The sequence below is a fragment of the Halichoerus grypus genome, chromosome 6, assembly GCF_964656455.1.
Source record: "Halichoerus grypus chromosome 6, mHalGry1.hap1.1, whole genome shotgun sequence".
NCBI lineage: Eukaryota > Metazoa > Chordata > Mammalia > Carnivora > Phocidae > Halichoerus > Halichoerus grypus.
Genome location: NC_135717.1, coordinates 173982775 through 174008856, shown reverse-complemented (window position 1 = coordinate 174008856; position 26082 = coordinate 173982775). Strand labels below are relative to the sequence as shown.

Genomic DNA, 26082 nt, shown 5'->3' with positions numbered 1-26082 from the left:
CGTGCGTGTGCAGGCGTGTACTGTGTGTGGACACGTGTGTGCCCTTGTGTGCTGCCTGGGGCATGCACGTGCTCATCCGCCGGTGGAGACAGGGCTCAGGAGCAGAGCATGGGCTTTGAATCCCAGCTCTGCCCCCACCCTCCACCTGCATCCTGGGGAGGGCGGGGTATAGCCTCAGGGGTGGGGTGTGGCGGGCGAGCAGTGAGTGAGCTCCTGAGTGAAGCACCACCGGCCCAGGGAGGGTCCCCCACAGCTGTTAGCTGCTGCCTCCCATCCGTGCCAACACCTGTCTCTTGGGCACCTGCTGCTCGCAGAGGGCCCCGCCCATGTTTCATTACTTCTACTAATGCGTAGTCCTCATACTACAGCTTCTAGCAGGAAGAAGAACGTCCAAGCGTCCTGACTAATTCATCGCGACATCAGTTGCTTTGTGACTCTACCCCAGGCCGTAGTCCCATGGGGGCGGGGCCGTGTCCCTGTCCCTCTTGCTTGTGTCTACGTGCCCCCCACCCTGCCCTGCACTGGTTTTGGCCCCCAGGGGAGCTCCGTTAGGTATTCATTGAGTGGGCCTCCGGAAGAGGAACCACTCCCCGGACAGTGGGGTGGGGAGGGTGACCAGGTGGCCTTTGAGCCGGGCCTCGCAGGTTGGTCTGATTTGGACATAGGAGTTGGGGAGAGGGGGACCCAGGGAGGGCCAGCCTGAGCCGAAGTCCTGATTCCTGTGTTCTGCTCTCCAGCCACCGGGCACCCAGGAGGCTGGGGCAGGACCTGTCCTCGCCCTGCCATAGGGCTGGCCACGGAGCTGCGCCTTCTACCTCTCCTGCCCCTCGTGCACCCCCACAGGGGAGGGGCAAGGTGGGACATGTTTGGGTGACAGGCATAGCACTAGTCACGTGTCCGTCTTTGTTCTCAACGCCAGGAAATTCAGGGCTTGGGGGGCCAGGTCTACCCCTCATTGTCCCTACTCCTGATTTGCTCTCGAGGCTTTGTGCCCTGCCATGATCCTGCCCACTCTGGTGGCGGGTGAATCCCACACAGCCTGGGCCAACCCTGGGGCAGAGGCAGGCCCAGAGTTTCAGGAGCCCACCAGGGGAGTGAGAGAATCCGGGGGAGAAAAGCTTCCTGAGAGACGGACACCCCAGCTGAAGCTTGAAAGCTGGGTCAAAGCTGCCCAGCTGCAGGAGAGGGGAAAGGTGTCCCAGGCGTGGAGGAACGGCATGTGCCAAGGCCCGGAGGAGAGGGCTGACCCTTGAGGAGCGGAGAGAGTAAGGGGGTAGGAGCGAGGGCCAGACCCCATGGGGCCTCAGGAGTGTGGAGACTTGAACCCGGAGCTGCCAGGACTCCTGAGAAAGTGGGCTGCTGGTCAGACGGGCACTTCAGAAAGCTGGCCCTGGATGGCTCCTGGGGCAGAGACAGCTCAAGGAGCACTCAGCACGGACCCTTTCTGAGCACCCACTGCACGCCAGCTCTGTTCCAGGCGCTTTGATGCATCACCTCATTCAATGGTCACAAGGATCCTGTGAATTAGATACAATTTTTATGCCCATTCTAGGTCCAAGGAGACTGGGGAGATTTGTCCAAGGTCACACGGGCTGTGGTTACAAGGGTGGAGCCAGGACTTGGCCCCAGACAGTGTGGTCCAAGCTCAAGGACCGAACCTCCAGGCCATGCTGCCCTTGACCCAGTCCCGGCAGGAGGATGCACTTGGCCCCGCCCAGGGGAGGGTGTGGTGGTCTGAGAAGGGGTGGGGGGAAGCCCCAGAGACGGTGCGGGATCTCCAGGTGCCGGGCCGGGGCGGGCCGGGGCGTCTCGGGCGGCAGCCCCTGCACTGAAGCCAGGTCCTACCCCACACCCCTCCCTCGCCCGGGCTGACGAGAAAACAGATCTGTTGTTGTTCCCGGTGGGGTGTAATTCATCAGCTCTGTTTCTCTCCACATGCCCTTCTTCCTCTCCTCTCCAGCCTCGCCAAATTCGGTGTTTAAAAATAATCCTCAAATCTGGGAACAGCAGTCCCCGGCTGACCTGAGGGGTGGACCGCAGAGATGCGTGCCCGGCTCGTGATTCTGGATGCGGCCAGAGCTCAGCGGGAGTCCTACTCATCCAGAATGTTCTCCCAGTTGTTGGAGTTTTATTGTTGGCCCTGAGCTACCCTCGTGGGCCATTTACCAATTTTCAAAGAACTAGAACCCAGGACAATAAATCTAATCTGTCTGTGGTAAATGTGCTTTCTCGGCGGCGGCGGGGAGGTGGAAACTCCTGCCGTGCCGAGGTGGTGAGCAGGATCTAGGCCGGGTTGGCCTCCCGCCTGAGCCGCTGAGGAGCTGTGTGACCTTGAGCCTCAGTTTCCTTCTTTACGAGATGGGCTTTGATGACCTGCCTGTGCCGGGTGGCGAGATTCCCTGAGAGTATACAGAGAAAAGTCAGAGTCCAGGACCCGGGTGGGGGTGGGGGTGGGAACGAGCTGAGAAAGCCGGCCCTGGGGCAGCCCAGTGGGAGGAAGGGGGCTCCCGGTTCCCGCAGGCGTCACCCGTGGGGGTCCCGGGTGGCTGTACCTGGTGGCGTGACATGCCCTTTACACCTGAGCTCGTAGTCCCTGAGCACACGTCCCCCTCTGCAGACCCCACGCAGGGCGCGAGGGCATGGCTCTGGCCTCGTGAAGGTTGGTGCTGTTGGTTGCGTGACCCCTGAGGACAGACCAAGGATCACAGCTGCCGCCGGCCACTGAGTTTCCAAAGCCACTCTGACCCCGCCAGGCTGGAGTGGCCGGCTTCTGAGTTTTGCTGTCTCGTGAGAAATGGAGTTTTTGTGGTGGGCTTTGTTCCATCGTAGATTCAGCGTTCAGTTCCGGCGCCTGAGCTGCTCCTCTCCATAGGCCCCCATGCCCCCCCCGCCGAGTCCCTGTACCCCAACCTTTGTCCAGCAAACAAGGCTGTGGCTTCTGCTGCCCCCAACCCCTGCCGTGGAGTCACGCCCAGGCAGCCCCGGGTGAGGGTGGGGAGCACAGCCAAGCCGTGGAGTCTGAGCAGACCAGTCCCGGACGGGGACAAATGCGGCCGTCGTGTGTCCTGCTCCCACACATCTGTAGTATGCGGGTCCCTGAGGCCTTCAGTCCCCCCAGACAGGCCTGAGGGCCCGAGGCCGGAGTTGGCCAGGCTGGGCTTCTCACCCGGTCTGTGGGACTCTGGAGCCCAAGCTCCATGGCCATGGCCCCCAGCTGGCCAGGCCCCGGCCCAGGACCCCCATGGCCTGACAGAGGAGGGCCTGGGGACCAATCACGTAAGGGAGAGCTTGGTGGGCCTCCAGCCTGGCATACCCCCTCCTCCCCGCCCCTAGACCCCAGCCCAGACCCTGTTCCAGACTGGGGGTTAACAAGTGGATATTGGGAGAATGCGTGAATGAGTAAATGAATGAAAACATGACTGAAAGAAGAGATGGAACATGACATGTCTCATGGAGGGACAGACTTCTCCCAGCTGACGGGATCGAGGCAGGCCTCCTGGAGCCGCTTCTAAGGTGGTGCAGGATTTGGACTCACAGGAGAAAGAGGAGGACACCCAGGTGTGAGTGACAGCCCCCTACTATAAGGAGGGCTTTGTAGGGGCTGGAGCAGCAGAGCGAGTGCTGGGTACAAGGCAGAGGTGCAACCCCCCACCCTGAATTCATTCAACAAACCCACTGGCCCTCGGACTTGAGCCTGGCTCCCGAAGTGGGGAAGCCCCATCCTACAGGAGCCAGAGGGCCCGCAGTCCGCAGACCTGTATCAGCCCTCAGTGGGCCTTGGCTTGCTCACCTACAGAGTGGAGGCTCGGAGGGGACCATCTCAGAGGACCTGTCACTCCCCACCCCTCCACCCCCCGCTCTGTGTTTTCCAGGGTGGATCCTTGGGTTTCCTCAGTGCAAATCCTGGCTAAGCACTTTGAAATGCTTTAATCTCCTTCATCCTCCCAGGAGGGCCCTGAGGGAGGCCGGGAGGAGGCCCAGGCTCAGAACAATTAAGCAGTTTACAGCCAGTGGGGCTCCAATGGGTCCAGGGAGGCTTGTAGGAGAGATAGGAGGGCCCTTCCCCAGGGGCTGCCCTGACATCAGCTTGCATAAGCACCGAATGAAGGTGTTTCGGCTCCATCTTACACTCACGCCGTCCCCCCTCTTACCCTGGCTCACGCTTCAGACGAACAGCACATGGCATCCTAGGTCCACCCGCGGGGCCCGGCCATCCACCCCCTGCGTTTGGCCTGGAGTCCAGTCCTGTCTCCTCCCTCGGAAGTTTCAAGCCTCCGGGTTACTCAGGGTGGCTCCCTGCTCTGCCTGCCACCACTCAGGAGGACTAGGGCCTCCTGGGACCCCAGCTGGCGCCCCTGTGCCCTCCCTGACTGAGCTGTGAGCTCCCGAGGGTAAGGACAGGCTGGCCGGGCCCAGAGCAGGTGCCCCGGGACAGCCTGGGCGGTCAGAAGGCCATTCCTGTGGACTGTGCCATGCCCTTCCCAGTGCCCTCTTCCAGAACTATATTTTCTGGCAGCAAATCTCTGCAGTGTGTCCTTTGCTCTCAGACCTTCCCCTGGGAGGGGGAGGCCTTCACCAAACGAGGGGACAGGACTGGAGGGGTCAAGGAAGCCCCCAAAACCTGCTCTGCCTTTGGGGGGACACCCTGCTGGGAGGGTGCACAGGTCTCCACCAGGGGCGGAGTGGTGGTGAGGGGGCTGTCCAGGCTCTAGCTCCCAGGTGGGCCGAGAGCACCCCTCACACCTCAGTGTCCATCCCAACCCGTCCTGGGGCAGTCCCCACGGGAGCGTGTGTGGTGGTGTCCTGGGGCCGTCGGAACAAAGCACCACACAACCCAAGTGTGTGCTTTCATAGTCTGGAGGCCAGAGTCCAGGATCAAGGTGTGGGCAGGGCTGGATCCTTCTGGGAGCTGCCAGGGAGTCTGCCCAGGCTCTCTCCCAGCTTCTGGAGGTTTGCTGGAGATCTTTGGGGTTCGCTGGCTTAGAGGCATCACCCCAACCTCTGCTTCTGTCTTCACATGGTCTCCTCTCTGTGCGTGTCTCCGTGTCCAAATTTCCCCTTCTTATAAGGCCCCAATCGTGTTGGGTTGGGGCCGACCGGACTCTAGCGTGACCTACATCTCCAATGACCCTATTTCGAAATAAGGTCCCATTCTGAGGTACGGGGGGTTTAGAACTGCAACATAGGATTTGGGTAGACACAATTCATACACCATGATGAGGTGCCACGAGGGAAGAGGATGAGCCTGGCACGTATTAGGGGCTCAGCGAATTAATCCCCATCCTGAGTGTCTACACTTCTTACAGCCATAGGCAGCTTACAGCCCGCTGGGACTCGGGTTGGGCCACTGAGTTTACACAGAGCACACGTAGGCCTTCTCCTGTTCCCAGCCTCCATTCCCACACCCCTGCAGGGAGGGAGTGGTGATGGTGAGGTGCCCTCAGGTTTGTCCCGGGGCTTCAACAACCTGATGTGAAGTGGTCACCGAGGGCCAAGGCCCTGCCTCAAGTGGCCTCCTGTTCCCCCCCCCAGCGTCCCCCACTGGCCTCCCGGCTGCTCCTGCCTCAGGACCTTTGCACCTGCTGCTCCCCAGTCCGCAGCACTGTTCCTCCCAATAGCCATGCTGCTCACTCCTGCCTCACTCAGGTCTGCCTGCGGTCACCTCCGCCTGAGGCCTTCTCCCACCACCCTGTCCCCCGGCACCGCTATATACCCCCTCCCCCCCACACACACATCTGGCTTTATTCCTCCTCATAGCTTTGTTTATTGTGGTGAAACACACATAACATAAAATTGACGTTTTAACCATTTTTAGTGCACAGTTCAGTGGCATTCCGTCCACCCAGCCATCACCACCATCCATCTCCAGGACTCCCTCCATCCTCCCAAACCGAAACTCCGTCCCCATGGAACACGAACTCCCATCCGTCCCCAGCCCCCGGCGCCCATCATCTTCCTCGCCGTCTCTGGGAATGTGACGACCCTGGGGAGCTCATGGGCGTGGAATCACACAGGGGTTGTCCTTTTGTGTCGGGCTCATGTCACTGAGCACCACATCCTCGGGGTTCGTCCGTGTCGTGGCACGTGTCAGCACCCCCTTCCCTTCTGAGGCTGAATCCTATTCCGCCGTGCGAATCGGCCACCTTTTGTTTCCACACATACCGTCCACGGACACTAGGGTTGTTTCCACCTTTTGCCGCTGCGAACATGGGTGTGCAAGCGTCTGTCTGCACCCCTGCTTTCAGTTCTTCAGGGTGTATCCCCAGGAGCCTCGTAGCGTTTCAAATATTCATCTGCTTGTCTGTGCGCCGTCAGCCTCCCTCCCTGGAGTGCCAGCGGGGCAGGGACAGATTCCGCTTAGTGCTACTTGGCGTCTGTTTTGTCCACTGCTGTGTCCCTAATGCGTGGAAGGTGCCCGGCTCCGTGCGGACTGGTGGAGGGGTAAATGGAAGTCACTGCGAGTGGCACAGCAGGGAGACCTGCGTCCCGCAAGCCCCCCGGGGGTGCATGAGCTCCTGTCCAATCACCCCACCGCCCACCCCTGCGCGAAGTGGCCGCTCTGGCCCCCCGCATGCCAGGCGCCGGCCCCCCGGCCTCAGCCCGCCGGTTGTTTCCACCACCTGAGCCATCGGTCCTCCTTTGATTAAGTCTCATTTTGCCGTTAAAGGAAAAGGAGGTGACAGTTGACTGGTGGGGGGAGGTCATTCATTCCAGAAAGGAAATTGGATGGCAGCGTTTCCATCATCGGCGGCCCAGCCCCTGCTCCCAGCAAACACGCTTCCCCGCCCGTCCCCCGCTGTGGGCAGCAAAGCCAGTGTCTGTGCCCGCAGGCAAGGCAGCCCACACCCAGCCTCTGCCGGATCTCGTTAAACAGGCAGCTCCCGACGGATCGATGCCAGCCAAATGATGACCAGTTGTGGCCAGCAGTCCTTGAACGTGCTCACCGTCCTCTCGTTGCTGATCTCTGCAGGTAGAACCTCCGTGGGTATCCAGCGGGGCGGGAGCGGGGGTGCAGGGGTCCCTTCCCGGGGTCAGCACTAGCCCAGTGGGGGTCCCGGCTACTGGCAGGGGGGTGCCCCTAGTCCCCCGGCATCCCCCTGGTGAGGAGCTAATGTTCGGTGCCGTTCAGTGAGAACCTACTGTGTGCTGCGCCCCACGTGCCTATGGCAGGAGCCACACTGAATGTCCTCCTGGGCGCAGTGGGGTTAATGGTGGGTGCCAGCCTGGGGAAAGCCTTCCCATGAATTCTCTACCTACGCCTGAAGGTCAAGTCCAAAATGTCGTGGTCATCCCATTGTATGGATGAGGAAACTGAGTCTTAGAGCAGAACTGGCTAGCAGGAGGCAACACAGCTAGCGCAGGGGCTGGGGTCCTTCTCCACCTGCCAGCACCCGACCACCTCCTAGGCACCCCTACTGCAGCAGATGGGCTCTCACGCTCCTGTTTACAAAGATGGGCATAAAGCAAGTCCTTCGGCTGCTCCAAACTAAAGCTGGCCTCCTGGAGAAGCCTGCCTTACCTCCCGACAGCAGCGGCGGCTGGCTGAGCCCTGTTCTGAGCAAGTCACCTGCTCTGTGTCTCCCTCGGTCTCTGTCTCCCTGTCTCTCTTGTTCGTGCATCCGTGCACAGGACCTCCTCATGCCCTCTTGCCTCTTTGTTGAGGGCCTGGCTCGGAGGGAGGCCATGAAGGGCCCTGGGGACTGGGGGCTTCAGGACAGCAGAACCAAAGCCAGGCCAAGGGTCTGGGGGCCACTGTTTACCAAGTTCCTCCTTGACTCCTTTTCTATGCATTAGCGCATCTGGTCCTCACTGCCTCCTGGGAGAGAGGAGGAGGGCTTCATCCCTTTTACAAGTGAGGAAACAGGGCTCAAAGAAGGACCGTGAGCTGCCCGAGGCCACAGTCACGTGGCTGATAGATGATGGCGCACTGTGGTTGTCCCTCAGAGCCCAAGAGAGCGGCTCTCTCCTTGGTGTCCCCTCTCCACTTGGACCTGTTCTCCTGGTGACTCAGAACCCGCTGGCCTCCTAACAGAGCATCCCTCTGCCCTCGGCCCCCAGGCACGGGCTGAGAACCACACTGAGCCTGGAAGCCAGCAGGTGCAGCCCTGTGTTATCCATTCACTCACTCACTCATACCTCCCTGCTCGAAGCAAGGCCGAAGCTTTGCTGTTTACAAAACTCTCCTCGGAGCCCCAGCCGTCCGGGCTGCCAGGGGTCTCCCATCTGTGGGGGGAAGGAGGCCCAGAGAGGTCGTGATAGCACAGGTAACCCCGCGTGCTCCACAGTTCAGAGCCCGCTGTCCCGGCTCCTAGCTTTAGGCAACTTCAGCTCCTTCTTCCTTGGGAAGCGGCAGTGGTCTCCTTGTCTTTGCCAAATGGCAACACAATCAGCACTGACCCTCCGGGGTGGCCAGGTGATCCAGTGAGACGTCTCCTGTCCCCTGCCTTACCCAGCCTCCCTCCCCACCCCAGCTCTGCGCAGTGGGCTCCCCTGAAGCCCAGCTCAAAGGCCACCTCCCCACTCTGTCCCTTCCCTCCCTGGTTCCTGCCTCAGGTCCTAGCCTCTCGATCCAGCCTCAGGGCCTGAGCTGGTCTTTCTAACTAGCTGCTTGCATGTCGCTCCCTGCGAGCTGACCCGCAGCAGGGCGTCCTCACCTGTCTGGACAGACACTGGACTTCCTACCTCTTCCAGCCACCCGCACGTCCTTCCTCTGGGCGGGCGGGTCCCAAACCCCAGCCCATCGGCCTCCCCTGCAGGGCTTGCCTCCCACGCCAGCATTGCTCATTCAGAAGGTCTGCTGAGGGGCCTGAGAAACTGCTTTGTGACATGTCCCCAGAAGATGCAGATGCAGCAGGTCAGGTCCACGCTGTGAGACTCCTGCTCTGAGCCTCAGTTTTCTCCTCTGTACAATGGGAGTACATGAGATTAAATGAGATGGGGCATGCCCCGCCAAGGATGGGGCATCCTTAGAGCCCCTGTCTCTCCACAGGAGGGTCTTCTGTTTCCCAAGGTCAAGGCCGAGCAAGGGGGCCTGGAGGGCTCCCCTGAACCCTGAAACTCTGGGGCCCTCTTCCCAAAGTGCTCACGTCTATCCCCATGAAATAGGGTGCTGTACTTTGGGCACAGGATTTCAGGAGGCCACCCAAGCCAGCCTCAGCACTCCAGCTCGTGAGGCCCGTCCGCCCACCGGCCAGCGCCGCACAGCGGGGACTCCCCTCCGGCAGCCCCAGGCGGGCGCACAGGGAGCCGTGTGCGCTGCTGTCTGGTTACCGCTCCGCAGAGACAGAGCTTTCAACTAGCTGAGGAGCTTTTGCAAAACCAGAGCCTTTGTGGTTAGAGACATGTATTCAGCCAATGAAGCCCCTTTTCAGCAATACAAATTAGATACAGCGATCCCTTTTATGAAGATACTAATTAAGCCAGAGACAGTGGGCTCCAGGTTTTTTTCCATTGTTACATTTGCTTAGGCTTTCGCTCCTATTTATCACCATCCGCACGACTGGTAGATACTGTCCTGGGTTTGCAGCAGCCTCTGTGGCTGAATAGGGGCCTCCCTCCTTGAGCCAGGGGAGGGAGGGCCCAAAGCCAGGGCAGCTTTGTGACCGTGAGATGAGGGTGGCCAAGGCAGGCCCCTGGGGACCTCTGGGGCTAGGGCACTGGTTTAGTAGAAACCGTGGAACCGAGGAGATGCTGCTTCCTTCAAGAGGGGGCCCGGTTCCTGCGCCCATGCTGCTCTCCAGCCAGGTGTCCTGGGCTTGGGGGCGGGCCACCCCCAGTCCACACGGTAGCAGAGGTTATTAAAGCCAGTGACAGGAGTGGAGAGGGCTGGATGTCAGACCCAGGCAGGCTTGAGTTGGATTCCCTCCACTACCTCTTATCAGCTCAGATCACGGAGCCTCAGTGGGATCCCAGACCTGCTGCTAGGCTGGCCAAATGGGTTAAATGGGATGTAGTATATGACGTGCATAGTAGGCGCTCAGTTAATGTTGTGTCCTAGTTGAGTGCCTGCTGTGTGCAGAGCCCCTGGAGGGGATCCCCATGAGGCTTAAGATGCAGCCCTGCCTGCAAGGAGCCCCCCGTCTAGGGGACACATGGAAGCAGGGCTGGTGTCGAGGGAGGTCTGGGACGTGACATCAGCCTGGAGCCAGCTTCCTGGACCACAAAGCCTTCCTGGGGAGGGAAGAGGCTAGCAGCACCTTAGAACAGACTGACCGGGCTCCCTGTCCCGGCGCTCGTGGACTCCCGGGGCAGCGGGCTTGGGGAAGCCCCCCACTGAGCCCGGGCCTCTGTTTTCCAGTCTTGTCCGCGCATTTCCGGGTCTGTGAGCCGTATACGGACCACAAAGGCCGCTATCACTTTGGCTTCCACTGCCCCCGGCTCTCGGACAACAAAACCTTCATTCTCTGCTGTCACCATAACAACACGGTTTTCAAATACTGCTGCAACGAGACAGAGTTCCAGGCGGTGATGCAGGCAAACCTCACGGCCGGCTCCGAGGGCTACATGCACAAGTGAGTACCGCGCTGGGGCCCCCGTGGCGGCGGGGGGCCACTCAATCACCCCATCCCCTGGGGCAGCTGTCGGGGAACCAGAGCAGGACAGGTGGGCCTGGAAGGATTCTGGGGAAGTCTTCAGGTGACAGGTTTGCTGGCCTGTCTGTCCTCTGACTTTAGCCTTGTCTTCTGAGAAATGGGCACAATACCCACCTCCCCGGGCTGCTGCAGAAGTTAAGTGAAGTCGAGGATGGGGAATGGAAGGCTTAGAGGCATGGAAGGTGCATGGACCAGGAATCCACATTCTTTCCTTCGTTATTTATTTGTGCAACAGATATTGATTGGCGGTTCTGACCCAGAGATTAATCCCAGGCAGCCTCTTTCCTTAAGGTGATTAAAACATAAGAGACCAAGGCTCTAATGGAAGGGACCAAGAGTGTAAAGAAAGAGAAATTAACCCTGCAGAAAAGCAGTGGGGATATGCTAAGGAAAGGCAAGCAGGATTGAAACAACATGCATTTCTCTCATCATGAGTGAAAGAAACTAAGCATCTTTCCACATGTTTGAGAGCCACTTGTATTTCTTTTACTGAGAGCCAGCTGTTTATGTCCTTTGCCGTTTTCCTATTGAATTGTTGGCTTTTTTCTTATTTATTTATAGGGACTCTTTATATATGAAAGAAATACAATGAGTTGCAAATATTTTCTCAATGTGTCTTTAAATTTGTGATGCTTTTATCTCATGCTTAATTTTTAGTTGTTATATAATCAAATTGGATCCATTTCTTTTCTTTTATATCTTCTGGGTTTTGTATCAGACTGAGAAAGGCTTTCTCTACTCAGAGGTCATTAAAAATCCACTCATGTTTTCCTTTACTTTTTTTATGTTTTAATTTTTCACCTTCAAATCTTTGATCTGTTAGGAATTTATTTGGATGTAAGTTTTGAAGTAGGAATCCAACTTTATTTTTTTTTTTCCAAATGGGTAGCCAATTGTCCCAATACCATTCACTGAATTGTCCATCTTTCCCCCACTGATGTAAACTGCAAACTTATATATTATAATATACTAGATTTGAGTATCTAGATAGATCGTGATACATTTTCATGGCTTTCATTGTCTATCCATACACTAGTATCTCACTGTGTTACCTCCTGCGGCTTTTGATATGTTTTAATGCCTTCTTAATCTATTCCCTCAGCTCTTTTGTTATACGAACTTTAGAAGTAGCTTGTGTAGTCTTGCCCCTCCAAGAATCCACTTAGTATTTTTTACTGAGATTGTGTTGAATTCATAGATTAAGTCAAAGAGAATGGACTTTTCATGGTACTGAATCCAAGAACACAGTACAGATAATCCCTGACTTATGAGGATTCAACTTATGAATTTTCAACTTTACGATGGTAAGAAAGTGGCATGCATTCAGTAGAATCCATACTTTGAAATTTGATCTCATCCCAGGCTAGCAGAATACAGTACAATTATCAAAAAAAAAAAACCTTGTTTGTAATGCTGGGCAGTGGTTGTGAGCTGAAGCTCCCAGTCCGCCAGGCAATCATGAGGCTCGACACCCAACATACTTGCAGGCTTTCTGTCCCCATACAACCATTCCGGTTTTCACTTTCAGTACAGTATTTAATAAATTACATGACATAGTCCACAACTTGATAATCAAATAGGCTTTGTGGTAGATGATTTTGCCCCAGTGTAGGCTAATGTGAGTGTTCTGAGCACGTTTAAGGTCAGCTGGGCTACACTGTGATGTTTGGTGGGTTGGGTGTAGTAAATGCAGTGTGTACTTATGATATTTTTAACTTACAATTGGCTTATTGGGACATAGCCACATCATAAGTTGAGGAAGATCTGTTTCTTTCCACTTGTTCAAATTTTCTTTCATAGTGTTTTGGAATTATCTTCATAGATATTGTATGCATATCTTTGCACTTGTTCCTACTTATTTCTTTGTACGCTGCTATTATAAATAGGGTCTTTTCTCCCATTACATCTTTCAACTGACTCTCATTTAGATGACAAAACTTAACAGTTTCTATATATGAATTTTATACCCAGCCACCTTACTGAAATTTCTTATCTTTGTTATACTTTTTCTATTGATAATCTCTTAAGTTTCCCATTATGCTATTTGCAAACAATGATAACTTTATTTGCTTTCCAGTTTTTGTGCCTCATTTCTTTTTCTTGTCCAGTCATGTTGGCTAGTACCTCTAAAACCATCTTTGGAATTATCAAGCGCTCTTCTCTTCTTCCTGATATTAATTGGGCTGCTTCAGATATTTTCCCAATAAGCCTGAGGCTGACTCTTGGGTGGCTCTATTTTTTTCATGGCAAGGAAAAGTCCAATTGGAAGGAGGGTTTGTTGAGTGACTGTGGAAGGGAGTGGTGGCACCACTGGGGGGTCTGAGCCCCAATCTGTCTGTCTGATGTTGGGGCTTGAATACTTTGCCGCTGTGCCGTGCTCCCTCAGGGGAAATCTCCTTTCCCTTTGGTCAGGCAGGAGATGCAGACTCCTTGAATATCATCCAAATCTCCCTCCTCCCACCAAGGCCGACTCCCCAGCCTTCCTTCCTCAAATGCATGGGTGCTTCCCCTGAATATCTTGCCATCTGCTCAGGCCTTAGAATAATTCTGTGTGTGAAGTCGTTCAGCAAGTCCTGTCCATCACAAGGGCTGGAATCAGGCCTGGAATCTGACCCAAGCCTTCTGTAAGACCACAGACTGACTCCCTGAGTGTGGGGACTGGTGCCAGCACTGAGGTTAGGACCCCGGAGTGCTGTCCTTGCCGGCCAAAAGCCAGACGGAAGACAGAGGCTTGGCAAGGCAAGCAGACTTCTCCAAGGCTCTGGTGACTAGTGTCTGGGATCCTCGTTTTGAAGCCCACAGGTTTCTATAATCTGCACATTTCCACAGGATCTCACACAGAATACTCCATCATTTCAGCACCGCGGGGTCTCGTTGCTGTGAGGAAGGGTTCAGCCATACAATAAAGCCATTCCCCTGGGGAGGAATGGAAATATTAAAGAAGTTTAGCTTAGTTCTGATTCTTTAATCTCAGAAAGCACTTACGGAGTGCATGGCACGGGGCCAGCTTGGTGCTCAGCTCCGTCCTTGCCATGTCACTGAGGGCACCTGACGGCCCATCCTGAGCCCACATCACACACGGGGAAGGTGAGGCACGGGGAGGTTGTGTAACTTGCCCGATGGAGGCAGCCCGTCAGTGGGGGAGCCAGGAGCCCAGCCGAGTCTGGAGGCTGCTTTAATAAATCTGGGGCCTCCACCAATGGAGGCAGATCCGAGTGGGGAGGCCCTAGAGTGGGGATCCCCACCATAGCACCACTGACACCTGGGGCTGGATCTCTTTCTGGGCAGGGGGTGGGGGGGCTGCCCTGTGTGTAGCAGCCTCTCTCGCCACCACCCACGAGACACTGGGAGCAACCCCACCCCTCCAGCTGGCTGTGACAACCGGCCCTGTCTCCTGATGTTGCCAGCTGTGGGGCGCAGGATTGCCCTGCTTGGGATCCACTGCTCTGGAGGGATTCCTCCTTGTTATTCCCCACCTCCCTTCCCACAGATGTGGACAGAGGCCCAGAGAGGCGCTGTGCCTACGCCAGAATAATTGGGCTCTGCTCCTCACCCAGGCTGTACCACACCCATCGTCCTTGCGTTTCATGCAGGGAGGCATGGTGCCGGGTTCCCCTGCATCCAGAAGTTGGGAGCCATGTGGTCCAGAAGAATGAGCATTTCCAGGAAGGTTTCCCTGCGGCCTGAGTATGAAGTGCAAGGGGAAGCATGGGGAGGGGCGCAGGGGCTGGGGACCCGTGTGAGCCCAGCCCGTCTAGACGGCCCGGGACAGCAATGCCCCTTCCCGGGCTTCCCGAAGATGCACAGGGCCCGTTGGCGGCCATGGCGCCTGGCACCCGCCCACCTCCCCCACCCTGCCAGTGAATCAGCGAGGGGGCAGGGCTGGTGACAGGGAAAAGAAGAGCGCTTCTGATGACTTATTTATTTGTGTTTTTCTGGAGGAACAGAATGGTTTGTTTTGGTTCTCGCTGCCTGGCAGAAAAGGCAGGCAGAGCGAAGGAAGCAGCCTCGCCAGGCCCACGGCCACGGCAAGGTGCCACGTCCTGCCGTGCGGGCAGAGGCCCTGGGTGTTCGGGAGAGGGTACGGCACACCGTCCCGTGCCGGGTGACCCAGACCCAGAGCCCTGAACCAGCAGGGCCCGCGGTCAGCTCTCCCTGGGGACAGTGGTGTCCTGGGGCGGAGTCGTGTGCGGTGAGTGGGCGTTCCTCCGCCGGGCAGGTGGGCTGCGAGAGGGCGAGAATGGGAGAGGGATTCTAGGAAGGCAGAAGGGTCCTCCGAGGACGGAGTGGATGAATGAGCGTTCTTCCCTTGGCCGCAGGTGAAACCTCTGTCCCCTAAAACTTTCCTTTCCCCAGTGCCTGAGGACCCGAGAGCCCCGGGCCCTGTTCTGCAGGCTTTATAGCCCCATCCAGATGCTTCAGGTTCTGAGTGCAGTCCCTGAATGTGGTCAGAAGCTTCTGGATGTTCTTGTCCGTTGTTCAACCCCGTCAGGCCTGTTACACACAAAACCTGCCTACACACTGGCAGTCTTCTGAAGACTGAAGAGGTTCTAGAATCACGATGTTTCTTGATCTAATACACTCTGCCAAGCTAGAGGGAGGGAGACAAATGAACACTGGTGAGCACTTACTGTAGTGTGAGGGGCCTCACTAGCCCCTTTGATCCACGGAGAGGTGTTATCTATGGAGAAGGTCCCCTGGCCCCCTTACACCAGGCCTGAGGCTCAGAGAGGGTGGAAAGTTGCCTGTAGTCACACAGCACGCAGGGGGCAGAGCAGGGTTGGGGACAGGTGCGTCAGTCCCCACTGCTCGAGACTCAAAGGCTGATTTTGGGCTCACACTCCGTGTCCTTCTGGGGTCACCTGTGGCTCTGTGCGTGGAGCCTTCTGTGACCCAGGCCCATGAAGCGCATCCCATCTGGGGCAGGATGTCCCCGTGGCAGAGGGAAAAGGACACGGGTGAAACCACGAGGTGGCTCTTGGACTTCTGCTCAGAAGCAGCCACAATACTTCTGCTCATACTCTATTGGCCAAAGCGCATCACTTGGCCAAGTCTGTTACCAGCAGGGTGGGAAGAGGTGCGGGGACCGAAGCAGGGAGGGTTGGTGAGTATTTTGATAGTCGTGGGCTCTGCTTCACTGGCCCGGAGCCCATGCCCCATGGGGAGGGGCGCAGGGGCTGGGGACCCGTGTGAGCCTACCTGGGATAGCCTGGGTCCTGCTGTGTGGCCTCAGGCATGTTGCCTGGCCTCTCAGGGCCCAGATGGACTGAGCATTCCTGTGCGCCTGACTCATAGGAGCCGGCACTCACCACGTCCTTCCCCCTCTCAGCCCCGTGCTATCTCATTAAGGCCCATAAATAACACCACCAAGTCGGGCCATTGTTATCGCTGTTTTACAGATGAGGAAAGTAAAGCTCGGGGGAGGGAAAGGTGCAGAGCTGGGCTTTGAATTCACGCAGCCCTGACGTCTCAGGCCCAGAATGTCGCCACCAGGGTCACCAGCTTGTCACACCGACCCACAGGCCACCCTGTGAGTGGGCTCAGGGCTCAGATAGCGTAGGTGAGGTCAGCCGAGGGGCCGTGGCCCCCTCCCAGCCAGCGCAGCCCGTGTTCCTCTCTGGCCTGATGGCCGCAGCAGCTCACCTCCTCCGTCCGCAGCGGGGACTCCCTCCTGTCCACAGCACCCTCTCCTGCTGACGTACCTGCTCCTATAACCAGTAGGTATTCGAGGAGACTCCTCCAGCCGAGTTTTTGTTTATCACTTGGGAGACACTGAAAGAATTTGAATCCGTAAATATCCCGAAACACACTGAAAATTTGCTATCTGTGGCTTTGGCTGGCTTCCCATCTTGCCCCATAAAACAGCCTCTGTTTTATCTTCTGCCCTTTACAAAACATATGCATACACACAACAAAAACCCCTGCATCTGGATGGAATTAATTTCCAGATCACATTTTTTAAATTAAATTAAAAAACCCGGAATGCTTCCAGCCGGCCAACCGCGGGGAGGGCAGGCCGAGAAAGGCAGGAGAGCTGCCTGGGGAGGTGGCCTGGGCTCTCCAGCCAGCTGCCACCTCCCGTGTGGGCTCCCTTGCAGGGAAGTGGGAGTCGGCGAATGTGGGGTCTCCTGCAGGTGCGCCCCTGCTTTCTCTGAGCGGGGAGAGCAGGGGGAGCGGGCCACCACTCCGCATCCCCCCCCCGAATGCCAGTTGGAACAGGCGGCTGCAGAGGTCCGCGGGCCCAGCAACGCCCACGCACGCAAAGCCAGTGACACGCTGAGATGCGGGATGCTCTGGGGGGCGGGGACTGGACTCCGTCCTCAGGTCCTCAGGTCCCGGTATGGGCTGAACCGGGACAAGTGGGCACGCCACGCAGTTGCGGGAAATCCCTCCCTGGACATCCAGGCATGACCTTGGGGTTTTCCCAAGATTCAGCACACTCTGGGGTTAGGTGATCTGGGTCCGAATCCCAGTGCGGCCACTTCCCAGCAGGCCAGTGACTTGGCCTCCCTGGCCCTCATTTCCCCATTTGTGCAGGGGGCAGGCTGGCCCGTCCGCTCCCTGCCGGTATCGTTGTGGGGACTGAGAAGCACAGGGCGCCGGCGTGTTCTCTTTGCTAGTAGTGCTCTTCACTGTTAGTGCATATGTAGAGAGGAGGTAAAATCTAGTGAAGAAGCTAATATATCAAGGCCACCATTGTCACCAGCTCACCACGGCATTCCATGCATGTCAGCTTCAGTGACATCAGCAGCCGCTCTGCACTGAGTGTCGGGCACGCAAAGATACGTGGGACCCCGACCCCAGCCTCAGGGAGCTCTGAGCTCGAGGAGCCAACCGTCCTACAAAACAGCCAGGACAACACCGTGTGTTCTGGGAAACCCAGTGACTTTGGGAGCCCGAGGGAGGAGTTGGATCTAACAGAAGACATCAAGGAAGGCTTCCTGGAGGAGGTGATAGCTGAGCTGAGACGTGGGTGCACAGGAGGTAGGGAGTGAGCTCCAGGCAGAGGAGCCACGTCGACCAAGGCCTGGAGGTGACTCGTCTGCTCTGAGAGGGCAGGAGCGAGGCTTCTGAGTTCAGATCCTAGCTCTTCACCTAATGGCTATGAGATCCTAGATGAGTCTCTTAACTTCTCTGAGCCTCAGTTTCCCATCTATAACACGGGGCTGGTGGTGGACAGCAGCGACGCTTCCTTCTGTGTTCGCTCTGGGTGCCAAACGGGCTACCGACATGCACTGCGTGCCGCTCTCCTTACTCCGGTTCTTTCTCAGTCCTGCTGGCTCCAGGCCCAGCTGCGGCCTGGCCACCACCCCCGGCTGGCGTCACGGTCCCCCTCTCTGCGGGGCAGCATCTGCACACAGCTGCCCTGCCTCCCCCTTCCCGCTGCCCTCCCTCAGCCCTGAAGCTGCTGCCATGGGAACCACCAGGAAGAGGCCTGATGCCTGCAGCAATGCCGTGGGGGCTCCGGGGAGCCTGGAGAGAGGGTGCTGGGGAAAGCAGGAGGGCCGGAGACTGGAGCCAGGCCCGTCTCCTCTGGCCACGTGGGCGTCCACCCCAGGACTCGTGCCTCCACCAGCCAGGCCGGGCTGCCAGCCCCTGTTCCCCGACAGAAATTCCACACCCCGATGTAGCCAGGCAAAGCTAGCCTCCCCTGGCAGTGAGGCAGCTTGGGGCCTGGCTGTCAGTCATTCACACCTTAGCGTGAACAAGCCCCCGAGACTGCTGCAGGCCTCATGGAGGTGGTGGCTGGAGGTAGGACCCCACAAGGGAAAGGGGGTGGCCCAGATATGGAATTGCATCTTGCCCCTCAAGCAGATACTGAGCCCTGAGCACTTACCATGCCTGCTCCATGCCAAGTGCTTGGATACCCGGAGACCGCCCACTTGAGGGGCCTCCAAGCACCCAAGCCAAGTCTTCAGGGGCGCGGGGGTGTTTGGCTAAGTAAGGGGACGGATGGCGTTCCAGGTAAAGTGCACATGTGAGCAAAAGTGAGCAGCCCTGGCCCCAGGCCCCGGGGTCAGAGGGCAAGAGCCCCTGCCTCACTGCTGAGGCCAAGGCTGGGAAGGGGAGAACTGAGACTGAGATGAGCTCAGTCCTCTCCCGCAAGCCCAGAGACACGTAGGGGCTCTCCCAGACCACACAGCAAAGCTGGGCCAAGCGGGAACCTGGACCAGGCCCCCTGGCTCGGGGCCTGTGCTCTCCAGCCTCAGGCAGGTCTAGAGGGATCTGCCGTGGGGCCCCAGGACACCAAGGGGCCCTGTCTGGGCAGGAGCTGGTCTGGGGGGGGGTCCCTCCTCGTGAGCAGGGGCAGCGAGGCTGGACGCTGGCTCTCGGCAGTGTGCCTCCTCTCTGCCGCCTGCCTGTGCACACCCACCTGCGCACACACGCCTGCGCACACCTGCCCGAGCACACACGCCCGCGCACACCCGTCTGAGCACACCCGCCTGCGCACACCCACCTGCACACACCCGCTTGAGCACACCCGCCTGAACACACACGCCCGCGCACACCCACCTGCACACACACTCCTGCGCACACCCACCTGAGCACACTTGCCCGCGGACACTTGCCTGAGCACACACGCCCGCGCACACCCACCTGCACACACACTCCTGCGCACACCCGCCTGAGCACATCCGCCTGAGCACACCCGCCTGAGCACAAACGCCCACGCACACCCACCTGCACACACCCGCTTGAGCACACCCACCCGTGGACACTCGCCTGAGCGCACCCGCCTGCGCGCACCCGCCCGAGCACACCCTCCTGTGCACACACGCCCGTGCACACCCGCCCAAGCACACACACCCGCGCACACACGCCCGAGCACACACCCTCCTGAGCACACCCGCCTGCTCACACCCACCTGCGCACACCCGCCTTGCACACCCACCTGAGGACACCCTCCTGTGCACACCCACCTGAGGACACCCACCTGCGCACACCCGCCTGAGCACACCCACCTGAGCACACCCACCTGCGCACACCCGCCTGTGCACACCCACCTGAGCACACCCACCTGAGGACACCCACCTGCGCACACCCGCCTGTGCACACCCACCTGAGCACACCCACCTGCGCACACCCGCCTGCGCACACCCGCCTGAGCACACCCACCTGAGGACACCCACCTGCGCACACCCGCCTGTGCACACCCACCTGAGCACACCCACCTGAGGACACCCACCTGCGCACACCCGCCTGTGCACACCCACCTGAGGACACCCACCTGCGCACACCCGCCTGCGCACACCCTCCTGTGCACACCCACCTGAGCACACCCACCTGCGCACACCCACCTGAGCACACCTGCCTGAGCACACCCACCTGCGCACACCCGAGCACACCCACCTGTGCACACCTGCCTGCGCACACCCACCTGAGCACACCCACCTGAGCACACCCACCTGCACACACCCTCTGAGCACACCTACCTGTGCACACCCTCCTGAGCACACCCTCCTGCGCACACTCACCTGAGCACACCCGCCTGAGGACACCCGCCTGCACACACCCTCTGAGCACACCCACCTGTGCACACCCTCCTGAGCACACCCACGTGTGCACACTCACCTGAGCACACCCGCCTGAGGACACCCGCCTGCGCACACCCTCCTGAGCACTCACGCCTGCACACACCTGCCTGTGCACACCCACCTGAGCACACCCGCCTGCACACCCTCTGAGCACACCCGCATGTGCACACCCGCCTGCGCACACACACCTGAGCACACCTGCCTGCACACACCCGCCTAAGCACACATGCCTGCGCACACCCGCCTGAGCCCACCCGCCTGCTCACACCCGCCTGAGCACACCCGCCTATGCAGATGCCCACAGCAGGGAGCAGATGGAGGCTGTGTCGGAGTAATTAATAAATCAGTCCCTTTGAACAGCCGCTGTCCCTGGCGGGCACTGTTCAGAGCACAACTATCCCAGCTGCACTGGCCAGCCCAGGAAACAGCCCTCCCTGGCCACCCAGGGGACACTCAGACCCCGGCCTGGGAGAAGGGGACGGAAGGACCCAGACAGCCCAGTCCTGGGTGGTGGGAGCTCGGTTTGACAAGCACTCAGGACTCTGGGCCAGAGGAGGGGCCTGGCCCAGCCATGCAGGCGGGGCAGTGCGTCTAGAAGGCTTCCTGGGGGAAGCCGTGTTTGAGAGGGGCAGGTGGGAGCCAGGCAGGGAAGGGAGGAGGCAGGGAAAGGGAAAAAGCTGCCCAGGCAGAAGGCACAGCCCTTGCAAAGGCCCGGTGTCCGAGCGAGTGGGGCATGGTTCTTAGTGAAGGGATGGGGTGGCGGGGAGCCAGGCTTTGCAAAGGAGCCGTGAGCCCCAGCAGCCTAGAACTCACCCTCACTTCTACTTCTAGAGGGTGCAGCAGTCCTCAGTGAGGAAATGCTGGGTGAATGAACAGGAGAAACTGTGTCAGGGTACCTGAGAGCCCCAACCACGCGGGGTGAGGGGGCAGGGGGAGGGGACAGTGGAGGTAGGGGCTGGTGGAGCAGCCGGGACCAGTGACTACCCTGTAGGGTGTGGGGAGGGAGGCTGAGCCCACCTCTGCTTCCTGGACTTCCGAGAAAGGGCAAGAGGGAGCAGGCTGAAGGGGAGGCGGCCCCAGGGGAAGGGGGGCATCAACTGAGTTCCCGGCGGCACATGTGGGTGTGAGGTGGCCCAGTGTGGATGCTGAGGGCCAGAGGTTTATGGCTCAGGAAGTTGGGTTGGTTTGTCCTAAGACGTTCTGCATTTGCCCTGGGTCCAGTAAGGTAGGGAGGAGCTGTGGGGGACAAGGGGTGGAGGACGCAGTAAGGGATGTAGAAGAGCATCCCAGGAGGGAGGAACAGCATAAGGAACCAGGGGCAGGCAGGCGGGGAGCATCCACAGGAGCCAGCTGGCAGGTCCAGGAGCAGCTCCCACATTGGGAGAGACATGAGGGTGAAGGTCCTTCCAAAGCCCTAATGAAGTGGGGCCCACTGGGATCCCTGCCCACGCTAGGCTCCTCAGGGGGGAGATGCTCCAGGGGACCAGGGTGCAGGGGAGTGGATTCCAAGGATCTAGGAGGAGGCGATCGGGCAGGTGGAGGGAAGGAAGTAGAGGGTGGGTGTGAGGATGGGGAGTCTGGTCTCCCTGCCCCCCCAGGGGGGGTTGCAGCCCCTCCTCTCTGGGACCCCAAAGTAGCCCCATGGATTAACTCTGTCAATGGAGGTTGCTGTGCTCTTCCCCCTCAGCGTCTGTCTCTCTCTTCCCCCAGCAATTACACCGCCCTGCTGGGAGTGTGGATCTATGGCTTTTTCGTGTTGATGCTGCTGGTCCTGGATCTTTTGTATTACTCGGCAATGAACTACGACATTTGCAAGGTTTACCTGGCGCGGTGGGGCATCCACGGACGATGGATGAAACAGGACCCCCGGCGGTGGGGCAACGCTGCCCGGCCCCCCCCGCCAGGGCAGCCCACCCCACAGCCCCAGCCTCCCCCAGGCCTGCTGCCGCAAGCCCCCCAGGCCGTGCACACGCTTCAGGGAGATGCTCACAGCCCACCACTGATGACCTTCCAGAGTTCGTCTGCCTGGTGAGTGCTTGCGATCCAGGCCGCCATGGTGGATCACTTGTCTTTGCCAAGCTTGGAAGATAATCGGGTCGTTATTGCTGCTGTGTTTGGCTCCTTGATTACCTGATCGTTTGCTTATCTTATTTGCCAAGAAGGATTTGAAGTTGCCCATGATAGCATGCGCCTGGGCCAGAGTCAAATGCGAGGTGGAAACGGAGCTTGGGAGCCCGGCTTGCCAGTTCATTGCACTTAGAGACAGGTGCGGGAGTGATTGCCACTGAGCAGTTAATGGAGTTGTGAGTTTCCTGGCTGCCAAGGCAAAAGGGGAAATTGGATGGCTTTCCAAGTTTTCATGGTCAAATGAAGCAAATGGGTTTTTGGAGGCTGGGGATAAGCTTTTTCAGCATGAAGTTAGGAAATAAGCATATTACTGGGTTGGTTCCTTATGTTCACATGCACTGAGTCTCTTAAGAACGTCTGAGGCCATGCAGGCAGGCTGCTTCATGACGGCTCAGGGGAAGCGAAGGGAGGCAGCGAGGGAGGTGGAATATCAGGGGGTTAGCCTAGTAGCCTGGCTGCATGTTCAAACCTGACTTTCTCTACTGTGACTCTCATTTCTGCCCAGTCCCAGGCCAGTGGGAGGTGGGGTAGGACTGACCGTCCCTGGGCAGTACAGACTTGGACGGAGGGAGGAGGGCTGTACATTTTGGAGCAGGAGCCCACTGTGAGGGAGGACCGCACAAGGGACAGGAACCAGGCGGAGGACAGATGCCCCAGGCAAGAGGTCGGGTGTGGGGTCCAGATGCCCTGTGGAGGCTGAGCTGCAGCCATGGGCACATGGGATGTGGGGCACATCACCCCGGAACATCCCAAGACTGAGCCCAGGCTGCGAGATCCATCCCAGAGCCCGCCTGCCAGCAGGTGCACAAATTTTCAGCACAGTGATTACTGTCGAGTCTGTGAGCAGTAAACCCGACCTGGGTGCGAGTCCGAGCTCTGCCATTTACCAGCTCTGTGTGCAGGCAAGTTACATCAGCCCTGCGGACCTTCCCGTCCTTAGGAAGCAGTGCAGAGTAAGCATGGTCCCCTGCCAGGGTCCTCGGAGGGTTAAATGAAATATCTGGCACCTGGTAGGTGCCCAGTTAACCCTGGTGCTTCCTTGTTGGAGATGCCACCAAGCTAGTTAATGATCATTAAATAGCTAGCAGGTAGCGACCTTTTCAATAATGAATGACTTAAATAATTCATAAGATACACTTAAATCAGCTTATTGATCGAATAATTGCCCCATCTATCATGCAGAAGACAAAAACACAGCCCTGTTCAGCTCAGCTTGACACATGCCCACTGAGCCGGTCCCCTGGGTCCTTCCCCCGCACCAGGCTCCGGGTGATGTCAAGGCGATGGGTGGAGAATCTTTTTTTTTTTTTTTTAAAGATTTTATTTATTTATCTGAGAGAGAGAGCACATGAGAAGGGGGAGGGTCCGAGGGAGAAGCAGACTCCCCGCTGAGCAGGGAGCCCGATGCGGGACTCGATCCCGGGACTCCAGGATCATGACCTGAGCCGAAGGCAGTTGCTTAACCAACTGAGCCACCCAGGCGCCCTGGGTGGAGAATCTTGAGAAGGACAGAGGGGCACAAACCCACGCAAAGCTGCAGACCATGAAACAGACCTGGCCCCGGCGGTGGGGTTTTCTGAAATGTGGGTCTCTGGCAGCAGACCCACCTGGGGTGTTTATCAAAATAAATTCCTGGGTCTCATTCAGAGCCCCCTGACCAGGAAACTCTGGGGGTAGTGCCTGAGGTACCGGAGTCTGAGAACCCCTGGAAAACGTTGTTACACGGGGCCAAGTGTTTTGAGAGCTGGGATTCTTCCACGTGAACAATGGTTTTCTCTCTCCCCCATTTGGAACACCTCGTGCCTCCCTGAGCAACGGGCTTGCCAAGCTTCCTGGGCTTGTGCATCAAGTCCAAACCAGAGACCGAGCTCGCAGTCCTTGAGCCCTGCTGTCTCAGTGGGAGCCATTTAATTTCGGAGCTTGGAGGCTCTTTGTGTCCCCCCTGGTTCCCGTATTGTGGACTCGGGATGATGCTCCCATAACCATATGAGCGTTCGTAAAACAGATCATCAGAAGCCTGTGAGGATGTGATGCGGGATAAAGGATTCACTTGGTGCCTTCCAGCTCCGGTCTGCCCTCGACACCCAGTGTGACCTTGGGTGAGGGGCTTCCTGCTTGGGCTTCCACCGTGGGAGCCCATGGTTCTCGCAACATCTACTGAGCACTCGCTGTGCCCCTTGGCACCACATTTGCCGTCTCTGTCTTGCTGCACCCCCATGGGCTCGGTGCCGGGGCAGAGAGTGAAGTGGCTTCCCCAAAGTCGCCGGCTGGCAGTGGGGCGGGGATCAGGCTGCAGCCCTCTGTGCTGACAGAGACCCTACACCCCCCGTGAGCACAGCAGAAAGGACAGGGAGTGCGTACCCATGTTCCTTCACACTGTTCACGGGGGCTCGTTCCCCACTGGCCGCCACCCCATCCTAGCCCTCTGCCAGGTGCTGGGGACAGGGGACAAGTGACACACAAGACATGAGTGAACCATCAGGGGAAGACAGAAGGCTGTCACACAGTCTAGGGGCGGTGCCAGTGGCATGGGGGGCGGGGCACGGCCAGAACAGATCCGAGCAGGTGTGCTGGGCAGACAGCCAGGGCCGCGACCCTGTGGTGAGTGTGGCCACCGGGGTGTCAGCAGGTGGCACGGAGGTGTGGCTGGGGCAGGGGCGGGCTATGCTCAGTGCTTCTCCCAGAACAAGAGCTAGTGTCTGGGCCGCTTCATGTCCGAACTGTCACCCTGGGTCCTCCAAACAGCCCCCTGAGCACTTCCCCGGCATCGCGGAGACGCGTCCCCCTAGGGCACAGACCCCATCAGTTGCTCCCCTGTTCTTCTACCTCCAGGGCCCCCGTGCCCCCGTGGTCCTGTGCCCCCTTCCAGCCCGGCATCCCCACCACCCAGCTCTCTCTCCAGCAGAGCGACCTCCTCCTACCCGCCTGCCCAGCGGCCGTGCTCTTCCCCTTCCTCACCCACAACCTGAGGTAGCCTCCCTGGGGACACCTGCCACCTTGGCCCTTGGTTCGCAGCTTTCTTCTCGGTGGCGCCTCTGGCCCTTCCTGCCCCTGCCCGCAGCTGAGACCCCTAGCAGCCCTCAGAGTCCTGCCAGACTGCCTGTCCTGTTCCGACTGTAACGCGACTGGACGCCCAGCCCCACGTGACGCGGCCGCAAGCGGGTCGTTTGAGTATTATCAGCACCCCTGGCATGACCACAAGCAGCACATCCGTTTGGGGCTGGAGTTGACCACCCGGGTCCAAGAGCTGCCCATACCGATCGTCGGCTCTGCGGCCTCGGGCAAGTCATTCTACCTCCCATGCCTCAGTTTCCCCATGAAGATGCCAGGGGTCATAACTGTCTTGAGAATTAAAGGGGAGGATGCTTAGGGAGGGGCTTGGCCCGCCGCCTGGCCCCATGTTGTCAATCCTTTTGGTCACTTCTCGGGTGGGTAGATAAATGTGGTAGGGGTCCTGCCCCCCAGAATTGACAGGGACATGCAACCTGCGCTCACCCAGTGCCCTGCACGGGCCAGCCACGTGCCCCTGTGTCATCTCCCGTCTGCCCACTGGGGCAAGGATGTTGTGCCCCACTTTCAGATGCGGAAACTGGGGGGCTCGGAGGTCATTGGCTTGCCCGATCACCCAGCAAAGGGGAGACTGAGGCAGGGCCCCACCCCAGGGCTGAGTGGCACCCTAGAGTCAGTGGTCTCTCTGTTGGGGGCTCGCCACAGGGGGAGGGAGGAGCCTCCTGTCAGGACCTGGGCCAGTGTGTAGGACTGACTCAGCCCCCCAAAGCTGCTACTGAAAAAGCAACCCTGGAGGCTCCATGGAGGAGGCGCACGTC

General features: G+C 58.5%; 1 protein-coding gene across 1 annotated transcript in view; it reads left to right on the top strand.

The window, feature by feature from the left end:
• Nucleotides 1-26082, top strand: part of SHISAL1 (shisa like 1) — a 73458-nt gene that overhangs the window by 21594 nt on the left and 25782 nt on the right. The window contains exons 2-4 of the mRNA XM_036084083.2: nt 6875-6970; nt 10298-10511; nt 21839-22156. Coding sequence (XP_035939976.1) covers nt 6904-6970; nt 10298-10511; nt 21839-22156 — 599 coding nt within the window. The 5' untranslated portion in view covers nt 6875-6903. The remainder of the gene's footprint in view (nt 1-6874; nt 6971-10297; nt 10512-21838; nt 22157-26082) is intronic.